At 36.7% G+C, this 11,475-nt stretch overlaps 1 protein-coding gene across 2 annotated transcripts; it reads right to left on the minus strand.

Moving 5' to 3' along the window:
* Positions 1-1,810: 1,810 nt before the first annotated feature.
* On the minus strand, positions 1,811-11,132 carry LOC112710461 (dihydrolipoyllysine-residue acetyltransferase component 2 of pyruvate dehydrogenase complex, mitochondrial). Of its 2 annotated transcripts, none has more exons than XM_025762692.3 (19): positions 10,773-11,132; positions 10,551-10,644; positions 9,670-9,746; positions 9,437-9,510; positions 9,288-9,331; positions 7,681-7,736; positions 7,529-7,603; positions 7,331-7,423; positions 6,690-6,935; positions 6,524-6,596; positions 6,259-6,356; positions 5,897-5,982; positions 5,741-5,816; positions 3,185-3,252; positions 3,041-3,107; positions 2,855-2,950; positions 2,662-2,764; positions 2,466-2,561; positions 1,811-2,217 (listed from the first exon to the last, which is right to left on the minus strand). In XM_025762692.3, exons 1-19 carry the CDS (start codon positions 10,809-10,811, stop codon positions 2,147-2,149), a joined length of 1,632 nt encoding a protein of 543 aa, XP_025618477.1. In that variant the 5' UTR covers positions 10,812-11,132; the 3' UTR covers positions 1,811-2,146. The 2 variants fall into 2 exon arrangements, with proteins under 2 accessions (XP_025618477.1, XP_025618478.1); XM_025762693.3 differs by having other exon boundaries at positions 9,437-9,507; positions 10,773-11,008.
* Between the last annotated feature and the right edge of the window lie 343 nt (positions 11,133-11,475).

Below are 11,475 nucleotides of genomic sequence, written 5' to 3' on the forward strand. Positions count from 1 at the left end.
TTCGGTGCGTTTTGGATTTGAACGGTTATACATATAAAACGAAGATAATGATGATGATAATAACGATAATGAATAGGAATGGCAAAACTTTCCGAGACACGGGATCCCTGCGGGGACTGCCCGAATGGGGATCCTACTATGGAAAATTTTTTCCGTGGGGATGGGGACGGGGGACAAAATTCCCCCGAGGTAGGCGCGGGGACCCGAGCGGGGATCCCCGCCCCATCCCCACTAATTCCCGAAGTTCATAAATTTATTGAATTGTCCTTAATAGTTTATTTCTCATATATGTTTTTTAGTCATTTCACACACACAAAACTCCTAATCCTCATTTGCATAACTCTTCTTCAATTCAGAAATCCCTAACGCTGTCCATACTCCATCCAACCTCTCTGCAGCCACCCTCTCACCGCATCATCACACCTCACCGTGCCATGATTCTCACTACGTCGTGCTCTCTATTTGCGGCGTTCCTTTCCGTAACTTTGTCGTCGTGTCCATTCTTCTCTCTGTTGCGGCGTCTCCCACCTTGTCCACTTCTCTATCCTCTGGCTCGCCGTTGCGTTCCCCCACTGCGTCATTTCGAAAGAAGTCACCATCTTGTCGTTTGGATTTTTTGTATAAAATCTTGTTGTTTTGTATAGAATGGATACTTACATCTCTATTCATATGGAAATTAATAATTAATTATAACTATCAGACATGGGAAATGGGGTCCCCGCGGAGAATGGAACCCTGTGGAGAATTGGGATGGGGAGCAATATTCCCCCACAACCGGGAACGGAGATGGGAACGGGGAATAAATTTAGGGGGGAGATGGGGAGCTGGGAGGCATCCCCCGCCCCCGTCCTACCCCATTGACATCCCTAATAATGAAAGAGAAAAATGAGAAAAAAGGAGAAAGAGAAGAAAAAATAGCAACAATTTCTTCTTCAAGTGTGTTAAAAGGCATTCCAACCTTTATGACACAATTCCAACCTTTGTGACAAACAGACACAAAAAATATCGAAAACTTATAAGCACGTCATCAAAAACAATTCTATATTACACCAAATTGCGTTTCAAAATGCACCAAAACTACCATTAAACGTAACATAAATAGATTCATCGAAAAAACAATTCAAAACTCCAATATTTCATTCAAATCTTCAACCATGACCACATATTTTACAAAGAAAAACGAAATTATTCAACTTGTAGACAAAACAACTATACCAGCATCAACTATTAACGAAGTTCAAACCAAACCTCATCCACTTCATTCGTTTCAAAACAATCTAATTCGTCGTGATTCAACTGACAGTGTGAACTTCCATCATTCATTGTATTTAAAAACGAAATACCTTTTCAAACATGATTTCACAGCTTGATCTCAAAAAAATTTGATCCAAATCTTTAAATTAGATAAAAAAACATTGATCGTGAATGAAGAAAACACAGAGAAGATAAAAAACGCAGAAAAAGAAGAGAACATAGAAAGCGTTACGAAATTTTGAAAAAAAAGAAAAAACAAAATCCACATAGAAAAAACAATTATATATAGTCGCGCGTTGGTCAAAAGATTGTGTTAAGATAGTAACGCGTGAAGTTGAATTAGGTTATAGGAACTTTGTTGAATTTGATTGATTAAATGACTAGGATGTAGAATTTTATTGTATCATTTAGTTCTATCTGTATCAAATAGAAACAAATAACACTGTAATTTTAAATTAATGTTACTTCCATGACTTTTTATTGGAATAATTTCGCACAGAACTCACCATTATGCTCCCCAATCAGCATAAAGACTATCAGGAGGAAAGTGAGGGAATGGATGTCAAAAGTTCAATAAACTTTCTTTCAATTATTCACACCATCTAACAAGAAAATGTTAAATGCTCATAGGGCCCTTATGGCAGCAACCTCTTCTGGCGGCAAAATTTTAGGGTATAAATTTAAATGCCTCATCTACCCTCATTTATTAATAGATAGATACAAAGGATGTAAAGAAATATATCTTTACTGAGTAAGGACATAAAAAATTGGTCAAGGATACAATCAACCAAACCCAAAATGGGAATATGGAGATACCGAGGTGAACAAATCTCATCCCCCGCCTAAAAAATATCACTTGAAAGGAAGAGTCATGGAAGCCTCCGGTTTATTCTTACAACAACATGGACTCTGGATTTTCAATATAGCCCTTGAATGCTTTTAACCATTCAGCACCAATTGCACCTGAACAAAACAGTGTTTAGTTAGTAAGCCACAATTATGATTACCCTACAAAGAAATACAGGAGGAGGAGCTTAAGGGTGAAGTTACGAATGAAACTCATCCAAACTTCTATGCGGCATGTTTTTTTTTTTTTTTATGTGGGTTGTGCAACCATTCCCAGTCCACTACTGGGTTTGATTAATCTAAACACCCATATAAACCAAGAATGATTACCATCTATATTATACCCAAAAGACAAAAAAGATTACCGTCTATTACGCGATGATCACAGCTAAGAGTCACAGCCATGAAGGAAGCAAACTTGAACTCTTCAGGACCTGAACCCGGTACAACTCTCTTCTCAGCTGTTCATGTAGAAGGAAACAAATGAAGATGATCATTAAGTGAACAAAAAAAATAGCTACAGTACTAAAAGTAACAAATGGGGGAAAAAGATGTTCTCACCAGATCCAACTGCAAGAATGCCTGCTTGAGGAGGATTGATGATTGCACAGAACTGCTTGACACCAAATGGCCCTCCCAGGTTAGACACTGTAAATGTTCCTCCCTGAAAGGTGTATCAACCAAAATACTCAATCCAGCACAAGGGTAAATCATTTACAAAACAGATATGAACTAATGTGAACATTCAATAAACCTCGTAATCTTGGGGTTTCAAGCTGTTTTCTTTGGCTTTCTTTGCCAATTGTTTGACCTCTTCACCAATTGCAGAGAGGCCTTTCTTGTCTGCATCCTGAAAATGACAAATAAAAGGTCAAGCTAGAACCTGCAATTGGAAATGGGTTGTAAATGTCTGTAATATTAGGAAGAGGTCATCACTTACCCTGATGACTGGAACAAATAATCCATGATCAGTCTGCACTGCAACATTAATGTTCACATTATGATACCTGCACAAAGACAACAAAAAATTGTTACAAAGAAGGCAGTACACAAACTTCCTGGCAATATTGAAAGTTTGACTTACTGGCGAATATAATCATCTGTCCATGAACTGTTACATTGAGGAACTTTACGTAGAGCCAAAGCAGCAGCCTGAAATGAAAGAAAAAAGCAAAATGCACACTGAGATCTCCACACAGAACTGACTGCTTAAGCTTTGACGAAATAAATATTTTCTTTTCTAAAGAAAATGGGCAGAGACAGACCCAAAAAACCCGTAAATAAAGCTTATCAGAAGAGATTTGAGGATAAATGGGCTGAGTTCATACATGATTTATGACAAGGGGCTATGGTGTCATTTGATCCATATATTCAACCCTACCTACTGTAGCAGGGAGTGGTGTTCCGAGAAATGAAATTTGAGACAGTTGCAACTTGGACAACCACAAAGGCCCAATGAAAAGATCCTGTTAGAAGCCTCATGTATGAGGTAAAGGAAGAGAAGGGAACTGGGGGCATAATTGCAACTAATTTTAAAGGACTTTTTAAGTGTGAAACGTAGTTAGGATGGGTATAGGAGAATAAAATAATCCGGAGCACTAAGTAGGTTCTCAGATTAGTCATTTGGTGTCTTACTGCAAAACTCCAACTCTTCTTCCACAGAATTGCGTGCAGATACCTATATCATTATTCCCCACTTTCTAGGGTTCATGAGCGTCTTAGAAACTGATGCTTCCAATAAAGGTCTAGGGGCTTTACTATCTCAAGAAGGCACGCCAATTGTTTTTTCGTAGCCAAGCTTTTATTAGTGTTCTCAGTTGAAATCAATGCATGAGTGGAAACTTCTGGCTAGTCATGCAGTGCAGAAATGGAAGCATTATCTGTTAGGCTGACATTTTGTAATACTCACAGATTAACATTTAGGAGGTGGGAGATAAGTTGAATGGACGGGCAAGCCCATGCAGTTAGACTTTGAATTTTGTTTTTTACCTGGTTTGGAAAATAAGGTTGCAGATGCTTTAACCATTGATCAAGAGGTGCAATTGGATAAAGAATTACATCCCATTGTGTAGTGCCTAGCCCTTGATCACCAGGCATAGCTGTTCTCTCAAAGGCCGGGTGGTCCTCTCAGACTCCTTCCCTTTTGGCTGAATTCCATGACTAACTAATCACCGGGGATCATTCTTCCTAGGACTTTATTTTGGATGGGTATGAGTATGTGAGAATATGTAAAGGATTCTGTTCCTCCCTGACAGGACTTCTAACAGAACTATGATGTATTATCCCCAGCCGGGTTAATTCAGCTAAGGGTAGAAGTTTCTTGGATTTTGTTTTGCTTTACCCTGAGCTAACGTCAAAAGTTTTGTGCTGGTAGTCATTGACAAACTTACTAAGTATGCTCTTGGCTCAAATATAACACTTCCTATCACCCACAAATGGATGGTCAAACCCAAGGGGTTAACCATTGTCATGAGACTCATTTGCAGTGTTTGAGTGCCAAACGGTTATTGCCTGATTGATTGGGTGGGATGGACTGAATACTGGTCCAATTAATCCTCAATGCTTCCACTTAAGTGACACTAAAGAGACTGAAGGGCAGCCGTTGATCAAAAGATTGTGAGCATGTACTGGCTGAGCTAGATAATTTAAAGTTTAGCCCAGCTCCAACGGAAGCTTCTTGCTGAAGGCATTGTCAAAAGGTAGAATATGCACTGTGGAATCAAATCTTTAGTAACCTAATAGGCAGCACACTTTGGCTCAGTGACACAGCTAATTTTAGAAATTCCGTAGGAAAAGTCTCTTTCCAGGGAGGGGGCATAACAGGGAAGTCAAGATAGGAAACTTTGGGTTTGGATGATTTAAGGGGTCCACAGACCTTGACTAACTAGGCTGAGTGTATCAGTGTGATCTGCTGTGTGCGTGTATGTGCTGGCAGAGTAGTAATATTCACAATTTTGTTAAGGAAAGGATATAACTTAAGGTAGTTTGGTAAGGAAAGGATAGGCAGAAATATGACAAGGTCTTAGGAGAATGAGAGCCGTGATTTTTTTGCGCTCAGTTATTCTGAAATTTTATCACTATACTACAGTCCTCCAGTTTTACCTTCTGTTGCTATTTATTTGTTGTGGGTTCTATCAGCTAAGCTCAGTCCTTATTACTTTGGATTCTATCAAGTGCTAGACTGGACCAGTGGCTTATTGCCTTGCACTTCCTTTAGGGTGCAGGTGCAGATAACAATCTGTGTTGCATGTGACGGCTGGAAGATCAAGAAGGTGGCAGCTCCTTTGTCACACACACAATCGTTATCATGGCAGAAATTTTAGCATCAAAGGTCCTACACGATCATACAGTATCTGACAAACAAGACAAAAAGCCCACAACCAAGTAACATTTTGACATTGCATTTTAAGCTAACAAACTGAAACCAAATGTCATCTAGGCAGAAATATTTTTGGTTGGACCAAATTGACACATTTTGAGTAGAACATGAAAGGTAATTCAACGTGATCGATCGCCTGAGACACAATTTGATAGCGTTCCCCTTGTGCTAAAGCACAAAATTGACAACTCACATCAAGGGCCAAGGAAGGTAATATGCATATTGAAAGAACAATATTTTGGTTGGAGGAAAATCTAATACCTTGATGACAAGGTCATTAACTGATATCCGGGCTCCACCGGAGGCTTCTTGCAATGAATTGAGTTTGGTCCTCAAACTGGCGAAAGCAAGTTACAATCATCACAAATATATGTATCACAGGTATATATACATATATATATTTGAAAAAAAACTCACCTCATGAGTTTGTCAACACATGTATCTACTGTCAGATAGTAATGAGGAATAGTTTGTTTTGACAATAATAGACGGGAAGCTGTGATCTGTCAAAATATTTGGAGTTAGTTACATGTCAAGTGAACCACTTATGCTTGCAAAAGGCATAGTAAGATCAGAATATTACATAAAAGTGAAAATAACAAATGAAGATAGGAGGCAACAGTACTAAAGATCAAAAGAACAAAAAAACAACAGAACTGTATCAACAAATAATGGAGAAAAATAGATGCAATATCAACGGTCTTGACTGAAGATTGCAAAACATATATCCTCTATTAAAATCTCAGAACACAAAATTCAAAGATTAGTTGACAATCTACCTTCCTTATCTGAGAGATAGGAACATCGGTATAATCCAATGCTGCATCTGTTGCAACCTTTGCCCTTGATGGTGCTGAAACTTCTTTAGCCCCAGAAGCTGCATGAGGTAATTTTGAAAATTACAACCAAATCATTTCAATCAGCCATAGCAAGGTATGACTCAGCTAGAATGAGAGATGAAAAGACAAAAGACTTCTCTCCTATAACAAAGTGCCATTGTTTACCCCATATGTATAAATTAAAGAAAGAAAGATAGAATGGTACCCAAGTAATCATCAATGTCACCCTTGACAATGAGCCCTTCTGGTCCTGTTCCTTTAATGCTTGAGAGTGGTACCTATGTTGGAAGGAGCAATGGCTTAATTAATGTATTGAAAATGGATTAAAGAGTTCTCTAATGGAAAGCTGTCAACCATGGTATTTTGCTCACATTTTTCTCTTCAGCCAACTTTCTAGCCAGAGGACTAGCAAAAATGCGATCTCCTGAAGGTGGTGGTGCACTAGGTTTGGAAACCTTTGGCTCAGGTTCTCGGGTAGGTTCCTCAACCGCCTGTTTCTTTGGTGGAGGAGCAGCAGATTTTTCTTTAGGGGCAGCAGTAGCAGGCTCTGATGCTGAAGGTTGGTAATCTTTAAACTTCGCAATATCCCCCTCTTCTTCGACAGTTACAGCGATTACCTAGGAAAAACTTTCATGTTACCATTGCTGTGCCTTTCTAAACGACATAGCTTGAAGTGAAACCAAAATTTGTGAAAACTAAACTATTGAACACCATCTGAAAATCCATATACATTGCTATTTTCTTAGAATTTTTTATTAGAAAGGTTGGTAGAGCATCCGGCTAGGAAGATAGATAAGTGACAAAAGGTAGAAGAAGAGTTAAGACCATACACGGGGTGGTCAAAACTCAAGAGAGATCTAAGTGTAAGCGGTCTCACTATAAATATGATATATGATATGGCACAATAACGTCATTTGGTCCATGTAGTCAACCCCACCTAGTGAGATAAGGCTTTGTTGTTGTTGTTATTGTTGTTGTTTTATTATCAAGGACAGCTAGAAGATATCAATACCTCACCAACTTTAATTTCTTTTGCCCCATCCCCACGTATTATTTTTGCAAGATAACCTTCCTCCATGCATTCCATTTCAACAGTAGCTTTATCCTTCAGAATAGAAACAAGTCAGATGCCAATATTTACATATGATTATAAAAACTAAATAAAAATCGTTCATTACAAGGTCTATTTTCAATGGTTCAGGAAACGTACAGTTTCAACTTCACAGAGCACTTCACCTGGGGAGACTTTATCACCTTCTTTCTTCAACCATCTAGCAATGTTACCCTACGTATAATTGGGAAATAAGTTGGTACAAACATTTACCCCCACTATGATCTTGAAATCTTCAATTAAGTACATACCTCTGTCATTGTTGGTGAGAGAGAAGGCATTCCAATTTCCTGATGTGGAGGGAGATCTGAAAGGCATTCAGACATGTTTGTGATTAGATCTACTGATATTAACATATATACATTTTCTTCTTTAAATAAATTGAAAAAAGGTGGCTATGTAAAAGGTGAGATCCTAGTAACTTCTTGAAAATATTTCTTTATCCAAACAACTATGCTTTCAGAAAACAAGGAATTCAATACATAAGATCTCGCTAAGGGGCAGATAAATGGTGAGTGGTATGAGGTGTATTAGATCAACAAGAACGTAAGCTGTATCATGGAACAAAGAAGTTCCCATAACTGTTCACAACTTGAAAGAAAGCTTTACATTTAATGGACCAATTCCCAAGTGGTAAGGAATTTGAATGAATACGTTAAACTTAGAAGTAGACAAAGTGGGATGCATTTCTAACTCATCAAGTTGAAAAGATCTTGGGAAAGGAGGTATGCTAGAGATGTAATAACATTCTTTTACCTCCATTTGCAAACACTTAGGCTTTCAGGATTACATCCACCATAAAGCCACATCACAGATTAAGGGAGTTTTAATATATGTGAAACAGTAACTGGGCAAAGATAACTTATAAAAAGATAGCAAGTGTTTCACAAAATACATTTAGGTGTTTAAGACTAGAAATATACTAATAAAGTTCAAAACAAAGTTGATTAACACAATAAGGCACCCAAAACTAGAAGCATATTAATCACATTTTTAAAACTATTAAGCATTTTACTGATTCTGTTTTCTTCATTTTGGTTTATCAATAACACTATAACAGGTAGTGTGTAGTTGGCCTTACTAGTGTTAGAACTCACCAATTTTATCATTACAGTACTATTGGTCTATCTCAACAATTGCACTGAGCAGATTCTTGACCATAGTCATAAAGTTTAACTAGCAACAAATGTGAATGATAGGTCATTGATGCATTGGGTTGTTTACAACCTAATAGTGTTTGAATGCTCATCTTCCATTTTTTCTCTGTTTCATGTCGAATTTGCCAAACTGAAGTAGACTTGGAGCTGCTGTGATGTTAGACATAAATGTGCATGCAAAGCACCATATTGGATCAGAAGCATCACCACCATTTTAGATCCATGATTTATAAATGGTTCAGCCAATTGCAAAGCACTTAACGAAACACAAAACCTAGGAGTAAAAACTGGGTGAATATGTCAACTAGGCTGGTCAAAACTCCATATTCTATGATCATGAAATGTTAAATGATAAAGAGCTTATTATATAATATCAGCACTAGTGCAACTCTTCAGACATATCAGTTTTGCAGGACAGAGATCATGTGGTTTGCCACTATATGGGGTAAAGCACATTGTTTTCTTGAAAGGTTTCGCAATGATGATGGAGAGAGATACTTTTTATAGCTTTTTATATAGTTAGTATTTGCTTTATCCTCCTATCTTGCAGCTTTCTATTCATCTAGATAATATTCTTATTTCACCACTCAAAAAGACAGGATCATGACATTACATTACAAAATATTGTTAAATGCTTCATAAAACTCCCAACACAAAGCGAGGAAAGAAAATCAACAGAACCAACAAGTCATAAACTGTACCTGCTGCTGATGCATAACCTCTCCTTCTCTGGACGTGTGAACCTCTTTTGGAAGGCATGATGGAATGAAAACACAAGTTACAGATGCACGCATATTGAAGGAATACAAACACATAGGATTAAAAAAGTAAAAAAATGAAAATGACATACCGTGAAATCCCTCCATTAAACAAGGATCCACCAATGGAATCCATTTTCATGGTAGCCACAGAGAGGTTTCTCTTCTATGAACCAAATGGACAGAAAGAAAGAATTTAGGCGAGAGGAAAAAATTAGCTAACACAGGTAGTAAAAAAGCCAGTGTAGAGGGAGGGAATGAATGAGGGGATAGCATAAGCACAAAACATCTTATGATATATATCTTAATTATCATTTAAACTCACAGTGAAATTCGGGACTGTTCCAGAGACAGTGTTTCTTGTTGAAGTTATATAACCCTGGGACCGCATTTTCCACAAATCTAAACAATAACCAAACAATTATAAATATAGAAAAATAAAATTTGAGCAACATCAAGCAATTCAAATCATGTTGTTCCTATAAAATATGCCAACAGAATGGAAATTTCTCTAAAGGTGATTTTCCTACTTCTATTAGCATACTTCCTTCAAACACACAGTTGGCTTACTTAAAAGTTAAAACAACACATGGCCAACTGATTCTATTCCTTTTGTTGGTAGGTTTGGCACTGATCAACTCGCCAAGGTCAAAGCATGCCCCTAGGCTCAACGAGGGATTACGACAAGTACTTACAAATCCCCTATCAAAGGAGCCTCACAGCGGCAGTGAGGAGTTGAACCCGAATACATCCAGAGACCTTGCCACATGTGTCAAACCTCTTTGGCCATGGCAAACTGATATGACTTTTATTAGTTTATTACCTATGAAGGCATTACCAAATTAAGTATAGAGCGTTGTGCCCCTTCACTAGTTGCTCCAAGAGGACACGGTTTAAGACACACACAAAATTTTCACATGAATTCATAGCCTAATTAATCCAACATTGGACTCTCCTAATTTCTTATTGTACTATTCAAAACACGAATGATAATGCCGTAGCAGTACATTAAATCATTCATGAAACTCTACAGAGGAAAAGTCAGAAAATGAAATAAAATAAAATAGACTCTCCGGTGACAACACAATATCATTGATACCAGAAAAAAATACAAAGAATGGATTTAATGTTTTCTTTTACTTTGAATTTAGTTGCAGTTCATCTTATAAGAAGCAGAGAAAACATCACAAGAAACAAAACAAGTACCGCTTTTTCTGTTGATAGAGGTTTGAGCATCGCTGGAAAACCAACGAACCAAAAGGGCAGGGTCATGGTGTACCAAGTTCGAAGCGTTTCTCAACTGAAACCAACAAATATCGATTATTAATATTATAAAATAATAATGAAAATAGATTTATTGAAAATGAAATAGGAAATTACGAAGAATAAAAAGAAGAAAAGAAAGAGCTGGTTAAATAAAAGTTATACCTTTCGAGAATGATTGAGAAGATGAGATGCGTAAGCCATTGTTGCAATCACAGATCGAATCACACTTTATCGATGAATAAAACGAAAGGAATGAATCGAAGGAAAGAGAGGAAAGGAAAGAAAGGTAGGGTTTTGGTTGCAGATCCGATCAGGTAGATGGGAGTGGCAAAAGCATGGAAGAAGCTGCCACAGTAAACCAACCCAGAAATTTATTACTTTTTCGTTTCTGTTTTATTGTGTTTTGCCAACCTTTTAATTATTTTTATAGTTTCATTCTTTTGAACATTTTAAAACAATTGTTATCAATTCGGAATCCCGGCATTGAAATTAGAAAATAGGTTCGGCATTTTAAAAAACAATATCAGTTCTACAAGTATCCAATAAATTAGTTTTCCAAAAAAATTAGTTTTTAAAATAAATTATTAGAATATATATTAGAATATAAAATACATAATTTAAATAATATATATTTTTACACAAATATATAATAATTAATTTAGACACAAAAAATATAATAATTAATTTAGTAATTAATCTTTTTGTACATAGAATTTTTATGAAAAAATGTAAGCAAAATTTGATTTTAAGCTTTTTTATTAATTTTTTTTTGAATTAGTCATTTGCTAAAATCAAAATACAAAACCACAAAGGAATTCATTTGACTAAAGTTATTAAATTTTAAGATGAAATTTTGATTTTTAAA

Source organism: Arachis hypogaea, chromosome 9, assembly GCF_003086295.3.
Source record: "Arachis hypogaea cultivar Tifrunner chromosome 9, arahy.Tifrunner.gnm2.J5K5, whole genome shotgun sequence".
NCBI lineage: Eukaryota > Viridiplantae > Streptophyta > Magnoliopsida > Fabales > Fabaceae > Arachis > Arachis hypogaea.